The 23087-nt window shown below is 41.2% G+C and overlaps 1 protein-coding gene across 2 annotated transcripts in view; it reads right to left on the bottom strand.

Annotated features, from left to right (window-relative positions):
• AXL (AXL receptor tyrosine kinase) overlaps positions 1–22648 on the bottom strand; it is a 135607-nt gene extending 112959 nt beyond the window's left edge. The window contains exon 1 of one of the 2 annotated variants that reach the window (XM_073598656.1): positions 22160–22648. In XM_073598656.1, coding sequence (XP_073454757.1) covers positions 22160–22223 — 64 coding nt within the window. In that variant the 5' untranslated portion in view covers positions 22224–22648. The remainder of the gene's footprint in view (positions 1–22159) is intronic. The other variant, XM_073598655.1, reaches the window with a different exon arrangement.
• Between the last annotated feature and the right edge of the window lie 439 nt (positions 22649–23087).

Here is a 23087-nt window from a genome sequence, read left to right as displayed (position 1 = left end):
GTTGTGACAGCGTGTGGGTTCACACCCGGGTGCCCACTGCGCATGCATGAGTCACACTGCGCATCGTGAATGACGGATGCAGTCTTCTGGGACCTTTCAGTGTCCCAGAAGACTGCAGGGGGGGGGTGTTCCATTTCTGAGAGCTGCGGCGCATGGAATGGAAGTGAGAAGCAGGTCCCTGTCAAAATCGGGTACCTTCTCCCCGCAGCTCCTCAAACGTGCCAATTGTTCAAGAAGAGCGGGGGATGAGTCCTTAAAGCAGAACTTTCCCTTTTGGGTGGAGCTCCACTTTATTGTAAATAATGTTACTAACATCTGTTAACACAGCATCCTTCCATTTCTAAGATGCAAGCAGCTTCTAAGTTCTCACTGAAGCTGCCTAGTGTTCTACAGCTGCTAAGATGCAGAAGGCTTCCCAGTGAAGCTGCTTTGCATCCTTTTGTTGGTAGGACACAGATAGCTTCCCAATGAAGTTGGTTAGCATCCTTCCTTTGCTAGGATGCAGGCAGCTTCTCAATTAATTTGCTTAGCGTCCTACCATTGCTGAGATACAGGAAGCTTCTCACCAAAGTCGCCTAGTGTCCTTTGGCTGCTAGAATTCAGATGGTTTCTCAATGAAGCTGCCTAGCATCCTTTCGTTGTTAGGACATGGGCGGCTTCTCAATGAAGCATCCTAGCATCTTTCTGTTGATAAGATGCAGATGACTTCTCAATGAAGGCGCCTAATGACTTTCCATTGCTACGACACAGACAGCTTGTCAAAGAAGCCTTTTAGTGTCTTTCCATTGCTAGGACACAGGCAGCTGCTAAATGAAGTTGCTTAGCATTCTTCCGTTGCTAAGATGCAGGCAGCTTCTCACCGAAACCACCTAGTGTCCTTTGCTGATAGAATTCAGGTGGCTTCCCAATGAAGCTTACTAGAATCCTCCCATTGCTAGGACGTACAGAAGGTGGTTCTAAATTAGACCGCTTAGCATCCTCTTCCATTGCTAGGATGCAGATGGCTTCTCAACAAGCCATCTAGTGTTCTTCCATTGCTACCATGTAGATGATTTCTCAACTAAGCCGTCTAATGTTCTTCCATTGCTATGATGCAGATGGCTTCTCAACTAAGCTGCCTAGCATCCTTTCATTGCTAGGATATAGATGGTTTCTCAGTTAAGCCACCTAGCGTCCTTCCGTTCCCAGGATGAAGGCTGCTCCAATAGATTGTATTTGTGCAATTCGCTGTATGCAAGTATACTTTGCTGAAAAGATTACTGTTTTTTGGCAGGCCTTGTGTATGAGTCCTTACTCGGTGTATATAGTATATCAGCTGAACATCTTCTTAGAAATGATGCACAATAATTGTGCTGTACCATTCAGTGTTATACTGGCCATACAGTCTTAGATTTTTTTCATTCAGCCTACAAGCTTAATAAAAAAATCTAACAGATTCTTCCACCCACAATATTTAGCACAGATGGATGAATCTTCCTGCTAGGGAAATTGTATTCTGACAACTTCAAGTGGCAGTTATCAAAATACACAAACAGCAGCTGCTGCCATTCTTTGACTGACACTATAGGATAATTGGATGCAGCCACTATATGAATGAAAATTTTCCACCAGTTCCTTCAATTTTTTTAATCAAAAGATGTTGGAAGGGTGCTGACAGGACCACCCACAGAGTGAATTTTAGCTGGCTCATCAGGAAATTTGCACAGTCTGGGGTTGATTTACTAAAGGGAAATAGACAGCACTTTGAACTCCAGAGTTTAGTAAATGAGCAGAAGTTCTGCAGATTTCCATCATCCAATCATGTGCAAGCACAAAATGCATGTGATTGGGTGATCTTTGCAAAGTGAAGATATACATCATTTACTAAGCTTTGGAGCAACTGCTCCAAGTATATTTGCCGCTAGTAAATCAACCCCTGCATGTCCAGATTTCATATGTCAGTCTAACTTATATAACTGGAAATAACACACTCCTTTATAATTTGGATTGGCAGATATTCAACACTGATGCTGAGCGCATGACTGGTATGCAGATCAGCCACTAGAGAAAGATCTAAATACAAACATAAAAATATAGTACAGAAAGCACAGAAAAATGTAAAGGTTACAGTAAAAACTACTTTCAGATGACTTTTACAATAGTAACGTATAAACTGCGCTCACTAAACATTATAGTCCCCTGTTAAGGATGATCTAATGCCTAAAGCTATATTTACTGTGAATAGACACCTAAATGTATATACACCCATTTCACAGTGGGCCATTTCCTTAACAATTCATTGCTCAAGAGAGGCAACAATCGCCCAAACTAACAATCTATTTAGCTTGAGTTCTGTTAATAATCTCTCAGCTTTGTAAAATGATACAAGATACAAACTGGTTTGGTGACATGACATGCTGGTCACATGACACAGAATACAGGACAAAGGGGAAAAAAATAACAAATTCGGAACTTTGCTAAAATCAACAGCTTACTACAAGTTGAAAACATACTGCAGGTTGTTTTGATCATCCCAGATGGAAATGCATTGGTGAAGACTTTCATCGGTCATGAACTTTTCTTGCAACCTTAGAACAATCTTCCCTTGTGTGGAACATGAATGGTCATGCTGGCGGGTCACAGAAGTTGGCAGAGATGTGGCGGGTTGGACTTTTTCAGCCAACTTTGTGAATATCTGTAATAATAAAGTAGGATGGAATGCTATAACCCAGTTCCCCCTATACCAATGGAAGATGCAGAGAGTTCCTAACATTAAGCAAATAACAGATGTGCATGTCAGGTGGATCACCAAAGGGTCTTTTCTGAACAATCAGGTCACTTATTTTTTTTTTATACTGCCAGGCTGCACAACAAGTAAAGAATGTGGCATTATTACTGTTGTATTGTGTTTATGCTTAATGTTGTACTATAAGTTGCCCAGTGACATCAGCATGCTTGAGAGCCAAACCACTGCTCTCCCAACTGGACTCTGGCTCTCCAGCATGCTGCTGGCATGAACAAATACCCTATATTATGAAAAGTATTGGGACGCCTGCCTTTACACGCACATTAACTTTAATGGCAGTCTTATGCCCCGTACACACGATCAGACTTTCCGACAACAAAATCATGGAATTTTGTTCGAAGGTTGTCTTCTCCAACTTGTCTTGCATATAAACGGCAAGGAATTGTTGGCTAACAAATACGAACGTAGTGACGTACTACGTTATTTTTCAGCTCTTTAGCGCCACTCTTTGGGCTCCTTCTGCTAATTTCGTGTTAGTAGAAGTTTGGTGAGTGTTGATTTGCGCTTTTCATTTCGCACTTTTCATTTCGCGCTTTTCATTTTGGTTGAATAATAATTTGATTTGGTATATTTTCTATATTTTTGGATGCATAGAATGCACTTTTTGGTTAAGTTCTATTGGCATATATCGTGTCCATTTTTTTAAATTTGTTTTCTTTTTTGATGCTCAATAAAAAAATTGTGGAGAATAATATTTGGCCATGTTTTTTACTTCAAATGACAGTGTGGGAGTAGGCAGTTACATTTAAAAAAATACAATGTAAAATTGACAAGGGACACCAACATAGTTGTATCTTTGATCTTAAAAACTATGGGATAATGGTGTTGTGGTAACTTGCCCAAATAAAAAATTAAAAAAAGCATAATAATATTATTCTTGATATCACTAGAAAAAAAAGCCTTTGAAAATATGTTTGCCAAAACTCCATCAGTATCACCAGCAAAGCAGCTTCTTTATTATCGCATTAAAGAAGAAGAGAAGGTGCGCTGCATTTCGAGATTTCATAATTTGCTGCGTCACGAATGATAATTCTCTATTACGAGCGTTAGTTTACAGGACCGACCACTTCTGGCTCGTCCTTGCTTCCGAGCATGCGTGTTTGTACTTTGGACTTTTGTCCGACGGACTTGTGTACACACACTCGGAAAATCCAACAACAGACATTTCTCCGCGGAAAATTTTAAAACCTGCTAGCCAACATTTGTCTGTGGAAAATCCAACAACAATTGTTCGATGGAGCATACACACGGTCGGATTTTCCGCCAACAGCCTGTCATCACACATTTCCCGTCAGAAAATCTGATCGTGTGTACAGGGCTTAAGTCTGTAGGGTTCAACTTTATTGTCCACTTCAACTTTATTGTCACCAGGGTTAATAATGAGGGACCATTCAAAATTTTGAGTTGTCACCAGAACAAGAATAGAAGACAAATCTTTAATTGAGGAAACCTGTTCCAGTGACAGCTGTCTACAGCTGGCAATACACGGAAATACTTCCCTAGTTCAGCCCAGCGGGGTGAACGATAGCAACCCGTAGATTGCGCCATCAATGCTATAGTGTGTACGAGGCTTTAGATTTCTCCATCAAAGTTTGTCAAGCTCTATATGGGCAGCTTAAAGTGTTACTAAACCCACAACAGTGAAATCAGTCTGTATATACAGTAAAGCACGCTTGTTATACTCACTGTGGAACCTAGGGGGTTAATCCTCTGCATTGTGTAAAAAGGCTGTTTGATCCAATCTCCTCTGATCCTCCCCTTCTTTTAACTATCCCCAATCCATCTGCTGATAAAACAGAGCCTTGGAGGCACTCTGCACATGCTTAGTTTGGTATGTATTGCTAGAGAGTTTTTTATTTTTTTGGGCGTGGGTGCATGTGATCATCACAGGGCCAATCAGCACTGTACAGACAGAGGGTACTGTGTACTGTGGGAGACCTGATATAGTGAATGCAGAGTCCTGGGTTTAGTAACACTTTGAAAAGGGATTTCCCTAAAGCTGGCCATGTATGGGCAGGGGTGTTGTACAGAAGTTGATCTACCAATCGATTTCTGTACAACCGCCCTGGTATATTTTCCCCGCTTGATCAGCACCATCGGCTATAGCAGTGTTTCTCAAACTTTTTTATCTTGCGGCGCACCAAAAAGATCTAAAAATTTTCCTGGCACACCTGAAAAGATTAAACAATTTTTGTGGTGAAGAACTTTTTAGTTTTACTTTTGCTTGCTTCCTTGCTTTTCATTTAACAGTTTCTCTTTCAGAGTTCCAGACTTGATTAAGTATTTCTCCATCATTAAACAAGGAACAAACTTTATTTATAAGAAGCATCAAAGTTGGAATGGAACGGTCTCTATTATTATAATATAATTAGAGGGATCGAGTTCTCCCGAGATCTCGCACAATTCTCATGATATGAAAAGAACCAATGAATGACAGACTGACAGAGATTGGGTTTTTATATATGTTACTGCTTTAACTTTTGCAACATTGATCTACCATTTAATTTTTCGATATGTTTAAGGTTTCAAAACGCTAGCAATTTTAAATATTTTTCAAATCTCCTGTGGCACACTAGTGTGGCGTGGCACACAGTTTGAGAATCACTGGGCTAAAGCCTACAGCACTGATCAGTGAATTCTGATGGTAGGGAAGTCTCCCCGCTGTCACAATAAAATAAATCAGTTGGACGGATCCCCTTATCCGCATCAAGGGATGGGGGGAACCAAGTCATTTTTTTTCTGTCAAATCGCTGCCTCATCTATGGACTTCCTAACTTTGGAAAAGATTTTCTTTCCCTCCCTGTTGTGTTTAGAGGACAGGAAGAAAAGAGAAATCTCCCTGATGAGATACAGATGGCAACAAACATAAATGACAGAGGTTTTAACCATTTCCCACTATATCCCAAAAAAGTTTGGGCTTTAGATATACAGTACTTTATGGCTCTAATTACAGATATGTGTGCATTTCTATGAGCATGTTAATGTTCAATATATGTTTTGTACCTTGGTGCATAGTGCAGGAAAATACATACCTGCACTATATTTGGCCAACACAGCACACCACAATTCACAACTCATTCACATCTGTGTGTTGTGGTGTGCTGAAGGGAAGGTCTATTTCTTTAAATTATACAGTATCAAACAAAAGTAAGTGCACCCCTCACATTTTTGTAAATATTTTATTTTATCTTTTCATGTGACAACACTGAAGAAATTACACTTTTCTACAATGTAAAGTAGTGAGTGTACAGCTTGTATAATGCCCCGTACACACGGTCGGATTTCCCCATGGAAAATGTCCGATCGGAGCGTGTTGTCGGAAATTCCGACCGTGTGTGGGCTCCATCGGGCATTTTCCATCGGATTTTCCGACACACAAAGTTTGAGAGCAGGAGATAAAATTTTCCGACAACAAAATCCGTTGTCGGAAATTCCGATCGTGTGTAAACAAATCCGACGGACAAAGTGCCACGTATGCTCAGAATAAATAAAGAGATGAAAGCTATTGGCCACTGCCCCGTTTATAGTCCCGACGTACGTATTTTACGTCACCACGTTTAGAACGATTGGATTTTCCGACAACTTTGTGTGACCGTGTGTATGCAAGACAAGTTTGAGCCAACATCCGTTGGAAAAAATCCTAGGATTTTGTTGTCGGAATGTCCTAACAAAGTCCGACCGTGTGTACGGGGCATAACAGTGTAAATTTGCTATCCCCTCAAAATAACTCAACACACAGCCATTAATGTCTAAACTGCTAGCAACAAAAGTGAGTACACCCCTAAGTGAAAATGTCCAAATTGGGCCCAATTGGCCATTTTCCCTCCCCTGCCAAGACCCTGAAACTGAGCTGCAGCACTGTGACCAAGACCATACATTGGTTTAGCAGGACAGGTTCCACTCAGAACAGGCCTCGCCATGGTCGACCAAAGAAGTTGAGTGCACGTGCTCAGCGTCGTATAGGTTGTCTTTGGGAAAAAGACGTATGAGTCATGGTCTGGGGCTGCATGAGTGCTGCTGGCACTGGGGAGCTACAGTTTATTGAGGGAACCATGAATGCCAACATGTATTGTGACATACTGAAGCAGAGCATGATCCCCTCCCTTCGGAGACTGGGCTGCAGGGCAGTATTCCAACATGATAACGACCCCAAACACACCTCCAAGATGCTAAAGAAGCTGAGGATAAAGGTGATGGACTGGCCAAGCATGTCTCCAGACCTAAACACTATTGAGCATCTTTGGGGCATCCTCAAATGGAAGGTGGAGGAGCGCAAGGTCTCTCACATCCACCAGCTCTGTGATGTCGTCATTGAGGAGTGGAAGAGGACTCCAGTGGCAACCTGTGAAGCTCTGGTGAATTCCATACCCAAGAGGGTTAAGGCAGTGCTGGAAAAAATGATGGCCACACAAAATATTGACACTTTGGGCCCAATTTGGACATTTTTACTTAGGGATGTACTCACTTTTTTTGCCAGCGGTGTAGACATCAATGGCTGTGTGTTAAGTTATTTTGAGGGGACAGCAAATTTACACTGTTATACAAGCTGTACACTCATTACTTTACATTGTAGCAAAGTGTCATTTCTTCAGTGTTATCACATGAAAAGATATAATAAAATATTTACAAAAATGTGAGGGGCGTATTCACTTTTGTGAGATAAAGTATATATGTGCATTGGAGTGTAATTCGGCATAAATAGCAATGACCATATAGCTCTTATTATACTGTGCTTCCACTAATGCACATCATAAAAGTGATAATGCACAAATGAACACACACAGTATGCAAAGATACAAACAGAACCTTAGTGTATTGGCAACTTTATTTCTACAGGCATCTGCAAATGTATGCCAATCTTCCAGCATACTTTTCTCCAGAAATATTTAGTAATGTTGAAACAATTCCAAGGCCAAGGACCCCCCACATCTTGCTATGCCTATCTTTTGTTACAGTTTGACCATTAAGAGCGTGCTAACAAGGTACAACGAAAGCAGCTGGCCATGAAATCTTACTTTCTATTTTGTAATGCTACAGTAGGACATTGTATTAGATGAAGGTTTTATTATAAAAAAATCTAAACCAGAGAATATTAGAAGGTGTCATGACATTTATTGGATAAAAGGAACTTTACCAAAAAAGATATTTAAACAGTTATGCCGCGTACACCCGATCGGTTTTCTAGTCGGAAAAAGATATGACGGCTTTTCCGACGGGATTCCGCTCAAGCTTGCCTTGCATGCACACGGTCACACAAAAGTTTGCTGAAATTACGACCGTCAAGAACGCGGTGACGTACAACACTACGACGAGCCGAGAAAATGAAGTTCAATGCTTCCGAGCATGCGTTGAATTGTTTTGCGCGTCGGAATTACCACAGACGATCGCATTTTCGGATAGGAACTTTTCCCGGCCGAAAAATTAAGAACATGCTCTCAATCATTTTCTGGCTGGAATTCCACCAGCATAAGACCGATGGAGCATACACACGGTCTCATTTTCCGATGAAAAACTCTCATCGGTCTTTTGCGGGCTGAAATTCCGATCGTGTGTACGCGGAATTAAAGTGGAATTCCATGAAAACTATTATTTTTCTTTTGATTTTGTATAGAGTGGGAAGTGTTGGAATCCTTTTTAGGTATTAACTACTTTCTGGGTGTCTGTGGGGGGAGATTTCCCCATTTCTCTGGTCCCAAGAGAGAGAAAATCTTTCCAACGAGATCACAGACAGCAATACAAATTATATAGATTTGCCACCCTATTCTATTACAAATGCATTTTTATTGCTTTATGTGTCCATTTCAGAGAGCACCTGATATCATTTTGTGTGAAATCCTGACCATCTAGGACAATGGTTCTCAACCCTGTCCTCAAGTACCCTCAACAGGCCATGTTTGCAGGTTTTCCTTTATTTTGCACAGGTGCTTTAAATCAGAGTCAATTACTTGGTATTTTGGACAGCTATTTTATCTAAGACAAATTCCCAAAAACATGGCCTGTTGGGGGTACTTGAGGACAAGGTTGAGAACCTCTGATCTAGGATACAGGAATTAAAACCTGACAGAGGTTCTAACCCTTCCCTGCTCTATCTAAAAAATATCCTTTTTTACTAGTGTGTAGCAAATCCCAGGCAGATGTAAGCGAGCCATAGATGGTTTAAAATTTGGTCGGTTCAGCAGGGGTTATATAGAAGTCAAAACAGATAAAAAACATTATAAATACCCTTTTCTTCCCTTTTTTTTAATAAGTGATCGCATTTGCTCTGTTCTCATAACAATTTTTAACAAAACCAGGGGCTTTGTAGGCACCAGAATACAACAATTTCTTTAAAAAAATCATGGGGGAGGAGAAACAGAATCACACGATCTTCCCAGTGAAAGACTGTGAAAGGGAGAGGGGGGCCAGGACAAGTATGATCATTGGAGGAGAGCAGGCAGCCAGTACAGCTAGAGAACTGATCATAGTGTGTTCTCTCCTGCTTAGTGTGGTCAGTTTTCTAATAGGGAAGCAGAGGGACTGGCAGGAACACCAGGGATTTCACACAAAGGAAGCAATACAGAAAGAACAGGAGACATTCTCATACAAGTACAGCAGGCACATATCAGGAATATGAAATGTTGGTTTTACATATTCTTTAACCGCTTGCTGACCGGCTCACGTTGATATACGTCGGCAGAAGGGCACGTACAGGCAGATTAACGTACCTGTATGTTGCCCTTCAAGAAGCGGTTTGCAGGCACGCGCCTGCCGCATCATCTGTGAGTGTGATCGCAGGTCCCGTGGACTCGATGTGCTCGGGGATACCCGCGATCATCTCACGGAGAGGAAGAACGGGGAAATGCTGATGTAAACAAGCATTTCCCCGTTCTGCCTAGTGACAGGACACTGATCACCGCTCCCTGTAATCGGGAGCGGTGATCAGTGTTGTGTCACACATAACCCCCCCCCCCCCCCCCACAGAGAATCACTCCCTAGGACACACTTAACCCCTACAGCACCACTTAGTGGTTAACCCCTTCACTGCCAGTCACATTTGCACAGTAACCAATACGTTTTTAATTGCACTGATCGCTGTATAAATGGGAATGGTCCCAAAATTGCGCCAAAAGTGTCCGATCTGTCCGCCATAATGTCGCAGTCATGATAAAAATCACTGATCGCCGCCATTACTAGTAAAAAAAAAATAATTAATAAAAATGCCATAAAACTATCCCCTATTTTGTAGACGCTGTAACTTTTGCGCAAACCAATCAATAAATGCTTATTACGATTTTTTTTTACCAAATATTTGTAGAAGAATACATATCGGACTAAACTGAGGAAAAAAATAGTTTTTTATATATTTTTTGGGAATATTTATTATAGCAAAAAGTAAAAAATAATGCGTTTTTTTCTTAAATTGTCACTATTTTTTGTTTATAGCGCAAAGAATAAAAACCACAGAGATTATCAAATGCCACCAAAAGAAAGCTCTATTTGTGGGGAAAAAAGGACGTCAATTTTGTTTGATAGCTACGTCGCACAACCGCGCAATTGTCAGTTGAAGCGACGCAGTGCCAAATTGCAAAAAGTGCTCTGGTCTTTGGGCAGCTAAATGGTCCGGGGCTTAAGTGGTTAAGGCTGTTTTCTAAATATCTAGCCACATCAGTGCACATGTATTTACATTCTCCTGCTGTTGTCTCTCATCTAACTTTTGTCTGAAATTCTGAAGAATCATTTTTCAGAAACATTCTTTCTTGACATCATTGAGTCAACTAATTTTATCAAAAGCCCCTAAAATTTCATCCAGATCTGCTATTAGAATGAAATCCTGGATGCATTAACCAGGTTTTATTACAATATGTACATTTCTTTCTGAACAAAAAACACATTTACAGTTAGAATTTTGTACGTTTCAGAACAATTTTCCATCTGCTCATTTGATTTTTCCCATTACTACAGTCGAAAATGAACATCAATTTGGCCCCACTAACCGTTAGAAAATCAAACGTTCTGAAAACTAGAATGAATTTTTCAAATGAAATTCTACTGGCCAGCTTAAAGAGGTTGTAAACCTACATGTTTTTCACCTCAATGCATCCTATGCATTAAGGTGAAAAAACACCTGGTAGTGACCGACCCCCCAGCCCCCCCCCCGTTTTACTTACCTGAGCCCTAGAACTTGACCCACGGGGACACACTGTCTCTCTGTCTGGGGTTCTCGGCTCTTGATTGGATAGATTGGTAGCAGCACAGCCATTGGCTCTCGCTGCTGTCAATCAAATCCAATGACGCGGGGGCCAGGGACGGGGCCGAGTCCTGCATTCGGCCTCTTTGGACTCCGAATGCTGGACTCGGGAGCGTGCCTGCAAGGTAATCCCCCGGGAGAACGCTTCTCCTAGGGGGATATCTGATGTAGGAAGGAGTTGCGAGAGCCGCTGAGGGACCCCAGAAGAGGATGTTCGGGGCCACTCTGTGCAAAACGAGCTGCACAGTGGAGGTAAGTATGATATGTTTGTAATTTTTTTTTTTTTTTTTAAAGCGAACCCTTATGCCACGTACACACGAGCGGACTTTTTATAATTTATGTTTTTTGTGTTTCAAACTTCATCATACCCGGGATATCTACTAGACTCTTGTTTGGACAGATTTAAGTGTGTTATTGTTAAGAATTACAGGCCTACAATATAAAACGCCAAATTTCCATGCAAAATAATTGTACCGCTTTCAGCACCTAAAATCCGAAATAATCATACCGCCAGGGAGGTTAAGGTGAAGACAGCCTATGCGCCCAGGGGGGACTTTAACCACAGCAATTATCTTGTCCCTGTAAACCTAAGGTAAAGGGTTTCAGGGACAGGGTGATGATAAAAGCTAAAGACTGGTTTGGTGACATGTCAAGCTTCTGAACAGAAAAAATTCATAGCATTGAAGCAGAGTGCCAACATGCAAACAGAGTGCAAACATGCAGCAGTGAGACATTTTGGACAGACAACATCCATGGTGCAACAGGCAGCATCTTCGGTAAATCATGATTTAGAAATAACACCTGTCATTGCTCCCTCTCATTTACCAGTAGTGTAGATATCTCTTCCCTTTTACCAGATTGCTTCTGGTAGGATATAAACTAAGGGATTGGCATCTGGTCCATATAACCTCTGGCTATTGTACACCCTACTGCCAGGAGCTTCATCACTGGTTCAACTCATTGTCTAGCCTCAGTGCTCATGTCCATTGCCAAGCACAGTCCTTGCATTGTTCAAGGATCCCTCTATGCAGTGCCAACAATCAGAGCAGACACACCATGGGCACAAAGGAAGCGTCTGTATACACTTACCCTCAAGGACATAAACAATGAATTTCAGACTGAGCACATGGGACACTGGCTGACTGGCACACCTTGATATACTAAAAATGAAAGGTTTTCAGGGAGTTCTATTTTAAAGGATTAGTCCATCCAAATCTGATGTTTTTGTTTTATATATATTTTCCTAAATTACTGCCAAACTCTATAGCCAAACTTTTTTATTTATTTAATTTTTGAATCTCAGTAGTAATTGTCAGAACCTCCACATTGTTTTTATAGCTGTCTGTGGGGAGATTTCACCTAACTTCCTGTCCTTCCAACACCAGGATAAGAAAACAGAGTGTGTGGGTATCAATGGAGCAGGAAGACACAGAGAGCAAGGAAACCCCAACAAATGTTCTGATCCTTCTCCAGTCTACTAAATACATTCCCCTTCATTACTGTCTTTGTTCCTTCTCTTCCTGCGCCTCCGCTACTCTGCTATTAGGACAGGAAGTAAAGGTAAATCTCCCTAATGGAGACACAGATATCAATAAATCCTAAAAAGATATCTTACTGCTCTGTACAAAATAAAAAACAGCTTTAGCTAGAAGCGGTCTTAACCCATTCACCGCTTTTATTATATCCATTATGCCGCGTACACACGGTCGGACTTTTCGTCTACAAAAGTCCGACGGACGCAGACAGGCTAAAGCTGGCTGACAATCCGATCGTGTGTGGGCTTCCCTGGATTTTCAGCGGACTTTCAGCTGACTTTTCCAGCCGCAAATCTGACGGACTTTAGATTTGAAACATGCTTCAAATCTTTACGTCGTAACTACGCCGGACCCAGAAATCCGCTTGTCTGTGTGCTAGTCCGACGGGCAAAAACCCACGCTAGGGCAGCTATTGGCTACTGGCTTCCTTATTTTAGTCCGGTGTACGTCATCACGTACGAATCCGTCAGACTTTTGTGTGATCGTATGTAGGCAAGTCCGTTCGTAAGAAAGTCTGCCGCAAGTCCGCCAAAAGTCCGACAAAAGTCCGTCGAAAGTCTGTCGAACAGGCTGTCGGACTTTTGTAGCCGAAAAGTCCGACTGTGTGTACGTGGTATTAGAGTCTCTATGTGCACAATCAATAAAAATGAGTTCCAGACTTACTGCTGTAATGCCTCGTACACACTATCGGATTTTCCAACAGGAAATGTGTGATGTCAGGCTGTTGTCGGTAAATCCGACCGTGCGTATGCTCCATCGGACAATTGTTGTCGGACTTTCCGCCAACAAATGTTGGCTAGCAGGTTTTCGAATTTTCCGCCAACAAATGTCTGTTGTCGGATTTTCCAAGCGTGTGTACACAAGTCCGTCAGACTAAAGTCCAAAGTACAAACACGCATGCTCGGAAGTGGTCGGTCTTGTAAACTAGCGTTTTGTAATGGAGAATTAACATTCGTGGCAAATTATGAAATCTCCAAATGCAGCGCAAAATTCTCTTCTTCTTTAATGGGATAATAATGAAGCCGCTTTGCTAGTGATACTGATGGAGTTTTCCAAGGCTTTTTTTTTCTAGTGATATTAGGAATAATATTATTATGCTTTTTTTTTTTTGGGGGGGGGGGGGGGGCAAGTTACCACAACACCATTATCTCGTTGCTTTTAAGATCAAAGATACAACTATGTTGGTGTCCCTTGTTAATTTTACATTGTATTTTTTTAAATGTAACTGCCTACTCCCAAAATGTAATTTGAAGTAAAACACATAGCCAAGTATTATTCTACACAATTTTTTTTTTTGTGCATTAAAAAAAGAAAACAAATACAATTAGACATGCTATCTGCCAATAGAACTTAACCAAAAAGTGCATTCTATGCATCCAAAAATACAGAAAAAATACCAAATCATTATTCAACCAAAAAATAATGTCAAAGCAATAAATCCAAGGCCAATAATAAAAAACACGTTATCTCCTCTAAATCCACAACATGGCTGGTTGGCGAACGGCTATTCAGAAACTAACTGAATAGCGCAAAATGAAAAGTGCGAAATGAAAAGTGTGAATCAACACTCACCAAACTTCTACTAACATGAAATTAGCAGAAGGAGCCCAAAGTGTGGCCCTAAAGAGCTGAAAAACATGGATGTGGGATGTTCCGGCCGCTTGTTATGCTATCTGGGGCTCTTCTGGCCATGCAGTACATGTAGTACTGCAGTATGGGATGTGTCCGGAGGTATCCAGGACCAGCATGGAGCACAAGTGGCCGGCATTTGAGGCCTTTCGTAAGTAGGAGTCATTCGTAACTCGGGTGTTCGTAACTCGGGGACTGCCTGTATCTGGCTCTGTAAAGAACGACTACACCAAAAACTGATATGTCAGTTCTGCGTGGATATTGACAAGCTGAATAATGTTACATTCTTTTATGTTTCAAGGACTCCACCATCAACCTAACCCCATCTGAACTTCCCATTGTGCCTGCTTCGGCCATCCCAAAGTCAAATGATGGTATTATGAACCAGTCATATTGTAGAGCAAATAACTGGGGCCTAGAACTTGTAGAGTAGCCTTTTGCAACCTTTTTACCCCAGATGAACCCTTGAAATAATGTTCAGGTCTCAGGGAACTCCTGCTAAAATAAATTTATCAGAGGTCATAGGAAAAATATTCCTTACAATTCCCTTACATTTATGGGAATGGGGAAATGCCCACCTTACGATGGTGGTCAGAATGCCACCCTTACATATAGCTAAAAAAAAATAATTGGTGTCATCTCGCTTGCTCTGCCAGGTGACAATAGAACTGGAAGTATAAAGCTTTAATCAAATAGGTGGTCAATCATTCACGACTCAAAGAACCCCCCTTTACTCTAGAAGAACCCTAGGGTCCATGAAACCCTGGATGAGAATCGATGTTCTAGAAAGTAAACCCAACTACCTGCTGTGGTGCTCCTGCCAGCCACCATGCCATTACTGTGTTCTATACTGACATAGAGATTATCAGGAGGAACCAGAGTGCACAACAGGGATCCAAGTTTCCAATACACATGGATATGTCAGATACAAGCAGCATGTATAGCCTTTCAAGAGAGCCATGATTTAACAAACAACCCACTGGAAAGTATGAATCAGCTTCTTCTACAGGGTGCTGCTGTTTTGATTTAGTTACGGTAGCAACAGTGTTAAGCCGACCATACATTCAGCAGAGACTGGCTGAATTTTGATCACTGTATGGGTGCCCTGGTTGTTGAGAAGTCGATCTATTGATTGACTTCTGTGCAACCACCCTGTAGCCGGCAACACTGATCATTGTGTTCCTATGGCAGGGAAGGCTCCCCACACACACAGTAGCACAGGGGGAGCGATTCCCCACCACTTCAAATGTGTGGATGGGTAAATCAGCACTTTTTTTTGTTTAGCCCATTGGTTGAACAAAAAAATATATATATTTTTATGGGCTGCCTTACTTTAAGGGCTTAGGTAAGGGGTGAGAAAACAAACTATTAAAGAGCACAGCATTGAAGTCTTTGAGAGAACTATATACTGTAATAGGCAGGTGAATTATTCATTGTTCACTACCCTGTTTCCCCGAAAATAAGACCTAGCGTGATTGTCGGTGATGGCTGCAATATAAGCCCTATACCCCAAATAAGCACTAGTTAAAGTCCCTGTAGGTCTTATTTTCAGGGTAGGGCTTATTTTCGGGGAAACAGGGTAGTACTACCTGAAATTGAAAATTTTGTTTTTGCTGGAATTTGCCTTAAACGGGGAGAAATCAGACATGATAAAAAACTTAAAAAGATACTTAGATATTTCTGAATTAAAATAAAGACATCACATGAAAAAAGTTCAATATTGCATGCATTATTTTAGAGTAATACTCAAGTTAATAGAAGGAGAGTAGTAAGGCAATAAAAAGTGTAAAATGTTGTTTTCACTTTTGCATGACATGCTCTTTTATGATCTGATCTTCAAAGATCTTCAAATCTGATCTTCAAAGCACCATTGACCACACATATGATGTGCAGATGGACCATTAGCTTATATACTGTACTTGTGTGTGCCGCCATAAAAGTCTATAGAAGTATGTGCTGCACTGCAATGCTGCCTATCAATGTTCAGTTTATATGAAAGCTTCCATCCCTTTTAGAACACTTTGAGCTATAAGATCAAATTGCAGTCTGAGTTATGACAATCAGGCATCTGATTGCTGTGTATATAAGGAAAGTAAAGAAAGGTCTATGCTATATCGGATGTGATTTCTGATGTGCTTAAGAGAGAAATCCTTCTTAACTTATCTATATTTTGGATGATGGTGTTATTCAACAGAGCAAATGTGTATGTATTAAGAGCCTCATATCCCCAGTATGGGAAATGGCAACAAGATTGTACCTTTATCTTTGTGTATAAGGCAAAGCCAATATTATGCTTCCTATCAATGCCACTTGTCCAACCATAGCTTGTGTTAAAGAGACCATAAATGGCTCAGCTTCTTAAAAGCAGATCCAATCCTTACTTATGCTTTATAGTAGAGGGAACGATCAAAAAAAGACATGTCTGCCACTGTCAACTTCTGATAAAAATTATAGCGGGTTCTTAGGCTTTAAAGACTCACTCAAGGACAGGCAGCAAGATATGGTCTTCAGGGAGATATCTACCTTCCAATTGTCACCTATAGTTATGCCTTATAGGGTATGAAGACCAATGGGTTGGTTGAAGTTATCCTGGCTGGAAAATTACTGTGGCAACTATTGTTCCCATTACCCCTTTAGAAAATAGAACAAACCTCATTGAAAAAGAGAAGTCCCCCCAAGCCAAGAGGTAAAGCACTATTAGTCCTATGTTAATGGTGTTGACAATATTGGCACATTCGTTTCATAGTTCACTAGTTGGTAAGGTTGAATAAAGACACCAGTCCATCTAGGTCAACCTGTGTGTGTGTGTGTATATTTATGCCTCTACCACTTCCCAGGTCCCTCTATTGTGGTCAATAGGATTCCCATCTATAAGTCTTTTGAAATTAGTGACACTTCCTGCTGAAACCATAAATTGTGGAAGGGAGTTCCACATCCTTACCACTCTAATGCCCTGTACACACAATAGGATTTTCCGACAACAAATGTTGGATGTGAGCTTGTTGTCGGAAAGTCCGACCATGTGTATGCTCCATAGAACAGTTGTTGTCGGAATTTTCGCCAACAAATGTTTGAGAGCAGGTTCTCAAATTTTCCGACAACAAAACTTGTTGTCGGAAATCCCGAGCGTGTGTACACAATTCCGATGCACAAAAGTCCACACATGCTCTGAATCAAGCAGAAGAGCCACACTGGCTATTGAACTTCATTTTTCTCGGCTTGTCGTATGTGTTGTATGTCACCGCGTTCTTGGCGTTCGGAATTTCCGACAACATTTGTGTGACCGTGTGTATGCAAGACAAGTTTGAGCCAACATCCTTCGGAAAAAAAATCCACGGTTTTGTTGTCGGAAAATCCTATCGTGTGTACAGGGCATAACAGTGTAGAAACCCCTATTTCGCTTATGGTTAAACCTCTTCTTGTCCAACCTCATTGAGTCCCCTCGTGTCTTCTTGAGTGACCTGAGACTGAATAGTTTTCTCCCATCTATTGTCGATGGGAGGTCTACTTGTATACCATCAATATGTATTAATGGTAGAGGAGTGCTGAAGCTGTCACTCCCGTTATATATGTATTAACTCTACATTGTCCAGAAGTGATTCTGATCTGTTCTTCCTGACCAACGTTACCGAATAGTACCACAGATTCTCAGTTGGTCTGAGTTCAAGACTTTGACCAGGCCATGGTAAAACATTCACCTTTTGTTCTTGAGACAATCCTGAAACCAAGCAGTGAGTGTTCTTTTTCTGTAAAAACAGAATAACAATCACTGACTGGTCTCAGATTTCCCAACCTGCTGGAAAATTGCCCAAGGCAACAAGTGCTTCCAATGCACATGATGGTGTCTAGTGCAGACTGACAATTATCACAAACGGCGATGCTTGAATCACTTGCAAATATTGGTTGCTGTATGCCTATTCTATGGCTGGCAGAATTCCTATCAAGACTGGCAGGCAATGAGAAATCTGCCCGTTTCATTAAAAATAACACTACGCCAAGAGACAAACGCTGTGCTTCCCCCTGATTCATGGAACCGAGTGAGCAGGGGCTCGTTACAATCTCATTTCGTGATGCAGCAAATATATGGTGTAACATTGATTCCCTTTACTGTTGAGGAAAAGGAACAATTGCTGATCAAGGCATAGCTGTTGCATGAAGCCTTCTAATTTGCATACCTTTTGCCATCATTAAAGTAATTCAGCAAAGAAAAGAAAAAGAACCTGTGTAATTCATATGTGTTCGGGTTTAAAGGAACGAGGTGGCTTTGTCTTGCTCCCATGCCACTAAGATCTGCCACCAGAGCCTCCACAGACACCTGGTACTTCCAAGTATGGAGGTATGTGTGTATGACCTCCTACAATGTAGCACTTTTTGACTGAATAGCCAATCCCTAGACCCAAACACAGACACACTGGGGCAGCTTGCTGAACCCTGAGCAAATTTAGATTTTCTGAGTTGGAATTTGCACGGGAATTTTTGGGGTCTCTAGTGGCAAATTCTGCCACTGTAAGCAAGATTAAAGTACAAGCAAGCTTCATTTTTTGTTTTGTTTTTTTTTTTTCACCATTTTTTTACCTATCTCTGGACTCGCTCTATCTTATCAATATCTTTTTAAAGTGACCCCTTCCATTGGTGGTCAATGTAGAAGGGACACCTTACATTGGTGGTCAATGTAGAAGTCCTCCTTACATTGGTGGTCAGTGTACGCATGAAATCAATCTGACACTTCTCAAGGAACACCTAGCAACCTCTGGAGAAACCACAGTTTTCCACAGAACCCTGGTTGACAAAGGATAGTATAGACCCTAGAGATGTACACACATGTTTAAGTTATCTACAATGATAAGTCAACAATTAGATATTGTTCAATGTGATGAAAGATCTTTCAAGGATTGTATGGGTGCATATATGTGTAATAACCAATCTCAAGCTATTGGAAGTCATCACCTGAGTGGACTGCCCGCATCTGTCAGATTGGCCATCACTAAAACCCTTTGTTGAGAAAGGGTGGCCCAATTTTCCCATCTGTAGGACGTCTATGTCTGTCTGTATGTAAGCAAGTGACAGGTTTGTGACCTGAAATCTGTATACAAGAAACAGGTAGACGTTTTGGAACATAAAGCATTCTTTTTTATCTGTCTAGGCTCCAGACAACACTTTTTTTTTTTGGGTTACTTTACTCCATTATATAGATGTAAATACAAAGACTTAGATGCAATAACATTGATGAATAGGTACTGACACAAAGCTGAATAGCAGCAGCCTGGGTGTAACTCGTGGTATGAAGGAATCTGAGCTACTCACAGAACTTGTAAGGTAAAGAAGTGATGTTTTTAAATGACAATCAATGTTTTGGTGGAACACAGCCAATTTCCTCAGGAAAGGGGTTACTTGAGGAAGGTGGCCTTTGCTGGTTGTCAATAAAGTCATCACTATTTTACCTGAAAAGTACTGTGAAATGACTCAAATTCTTTTGATACAAATGTACAATATAAAATGTATAGACCAGCCTTTCTCAACCTTTTTACCACGGAGGAACCCCTGAAATAGTCATTAGGTCTCATTCTCAGGGAACTCCCACTAAAAATATTAGCCCTACCGCTCATGGCACATAAGTGTCATCAGTAGGTTGTTGAGAGTCTTAAATAAAAGAACACACAATGAGTTACTAATACTATAGTCATTAAATTAAATTAATAATAATAGCCAGAAAAGAAACACGCAGGGGTTCAGTTGTTAAAACGAGAGAGTGCGAAATCTGGGGCAGCTGTGCATGGCAGCCAATCAGCTTCTAACTTCAACTTGTTCAATTAAGCAACAAATTGACAACAAAACCTGGAGGCTGATTGGTTTCTATGCAGAGCTGCACCAGAATTTGTACTCTCCAGTTTAGTAAATCAACTTCACAGAGTAAAAATTGTACTGACCCTTGTGGTCAGTGTAAAATTGACCCCTTACATTGGTAATCAGTGTAGAAGTGACTCAGACATTGGTGGTCAGTAAAGAAACATAGAAAAGTGACTGCAGAAAAAATGACCAAGTGGTCCATCAAGTCTGCCCTTTATTTAATGTATTTGTTATTTATACATGTTTTTGCAATCTTATGTTTTTTGTTACATTTTTTTGCATTGATTTATGTTTGTCCCAAGCATGTTTAAATCCACTTACTGCTGACTGACTCATTACCTCTGCTGGAAGTCTATTCCAAGCACCAACTACCCTTTCGATAAAATAATAGCTTCTAAGATTAGTTTTTAACTTTCCTCCTGCTAGTTTAAGGTAATTTGCCTAAACCTTATTCACCCTCTTGATGTATTTAAAGGTTTCAATCATGCCCCTTTCCCTTCTTTCCTCCAGACTGTGCGTATTAGGTTACTGAAGTCTCTCCTGATCTATTTTATCCCTCAGACCTTTTATCATTTTTGTTACTGTCTCTGGACTCGCTCTTTCTTATCAATATATTTTTAAAGTGACCCCTTGCATTGGTGGTCAGTGTAGAAGTGACCCCTTGCATTGGTGGTCAGTGTAGAAGTGACCCCTTACATTGGTTGTCAGTGTAGAAGTGACCCCTTGCAGTGGTGGTTAGTGTAGAAGTGACCCCTTACATTGGTGGTCAGTGTAGAAGTGACCCCTTGCATTGGTGGTCAGTGTAGAAGTGACCCCTTACATTGGTGGTCAGTGTAGAAGCCCCCCTTACATTGGTGGTCAGTGTAGAAGCCCCCTTACATTGGTGGTCAGTGTAGAAGTGGCCCCTTCTATTGGTGGTCAGTGTAGAAGTGACCCCTTGCATTGGTGGTCAGTGTAAAAGTGACCCCTCACATTGGTGGTCAGTGTAGAAGTCCCCCCTTACATCGGTGGTCAGTGTAGAAGTGTCCCCTTCTATTGGTAGTCAGTGTAGAAGTGATCCCTTCCATTGGTGGTCAATGTAGTAGTGAGCCCTTCTATTGGTGGTCAGCGTAGAAGTGACCTTTACATTAGTGGTCAGTGTAGAAGTGACCCCTTACATTGATAGTTAGTGTAGAAGTGACCCCTTACATTGATAGTTAGTGTAGAAGTGACCCCTTACATTGATGGTTAGTGTAGAAGTGACCCCTTGCATTGCTGGTCAGTGTAGAAGTCCCCCTTACATTAGTGGTCAGTGTAGAAGTCTCCCTTACATTAGTGGTCAGTGTAGAAGTCCCCCTTACATGTATTGCCAGTGTAGGAGTACCTCTTACATTGGTGGTCAGTGTGGAAGCCCCCTATATATTGGTGGTCCTCCAGACTTTGCATATTATGTTCCTGAATTCTCTCCTGAAATGTTTTATCCCTCAGACCATTCACCGTTTTTTTTAACCTATCTCTGGACTCGCTCTATCTTATCAATATGTTTTTAAAGTGACCCCTTCCACTGGTGGTAAATGTAGAAGGGACACCTTACATTGGTGGTCAATGTAGAAGTCCCCCTTACATTGGTGGTAAGTGTAGGCATGAAATCAATCTGACACTTCTCAAGGAACCCCTAGCAACCTCAGGAGAAACAACAGTTTTCCACAGAACCCTGGTTGACGAAGGATAGTATAGACCCTAGAGATGTACAAACATGTTTAAGTTATCTAGAATGATGAGTCAACAATTAGATATTGTTCAATGTGATGAAAGATCTTTCAAGGATTGTATGGGTGCATATATGTGGGATAACCAATCTCAAGCTATTGGAAGTCATCACCTGAGTGGACTGCTCACATCTGTCAGACTGGCATCACTAAAACCCTTTGTTGAGAAAGGGTGGCCCAATTTTCCCATCTGTAGAACGTCTATGTCTGTCTGTACGTAAGCAAGTGACAGGTTTATGACCTAAAATCTGTATACAAGAAACAGGTAGAAGTTTTGGAACATAAAGCATTCTTTTTTATCTGTCTAGGCTTCAGACAACACATTCTTTACACTGTCTCCCTGTCACTGGTCCTCTAATCAGCGCACAATGGCTTTGTTTGTACTCACCACTCTGTGCCAACAAAGCCCTGAGAATTCCCAGGAGAAAGAGCACCCCAAACGTTAAACCCATCCCGGAGACGAGGCGTTCTCCCTTTCTAAATCCCCGTACGGCTCCGCCGATGTTAACTCCTCATCGAAGACAAAAATCCAAAAAGTTCTCAACAACTTTCCAAAATCAATGTATTCAATTAACTCAAATATGCCCCAAAATCCACAAAAAAACAGAAGCGAGTGTTAAAGTCTCCAGGAAGGTTTGTAAATCCAAATCACAGCAGGTCTGAAATGCCACCAGCCACTAAAGCACTAGATGAAAGCTTTTGAATGGCCACAAGAAATGACAAAGTTAACTTTTAACGATAAAAGGGAACATTCTCTCTGTCTCCAATAGCTGTAAAGTTGTGGAAAGTGAGTTGGGGAGTGCACGTTAGATGGGGAGGGTGAGGGAGAAGGGAGGATTGTCTATGCTCATTGGAGTCTGCCCTTCCATTTGTGAGTCACACACACCCACTAGAAGATTTTGTACAATAGCAAAGGAAGCATTCCTATGTAGAAGCTGAAGAGGGGAGGGAGGAGGCTGAGGAATGAGTAGAACACAGGAGATCAGAGAGGCACAACATACCATTCTACAGTCACACCAATGTGTTTTAGAGGCAGCTGTGCGTTTTTGCAAAGTGATTTACAGTTGGTGTCAGATTTGGGAAGTGTAAGATCTGGAGCTTTTATATGATCTGCACTTGAACTTTGATCGTAATGCAATTATGACATGGAGGTGACTCCTACACCTGTCATAGAGTCCAGGAGGACATAGAAAAAAATGTATTTCCCATATGAGCATGTCACCTAAATTTTACACTGTGCTTTATGGAATATATAAAACATTAGGGCTAGTTCACACCAGATGCTGTTCAGTGCGTTTTTAATCTGCATTAGAAAC

Source organism: Aquarana catesbeiana, linkage group LG09 (assembly GCF_042186555.1).
Source record: "Aquarana catesbeiana isolate 2022-GZ linkage group LG09, ASM4218655v1, whole genome shotgun sequence".
NCBI lineage: Eukaryota > Metazoa > Chordata > Amphibia > Anura > Ranidae > Aquarana > Aquarana catesbeiana.
The sequence above is the reverse complement of the archived record's forward strand: the minus strand, read 5'-3'. Positions and strand labels throughout refer to the sequence as shown.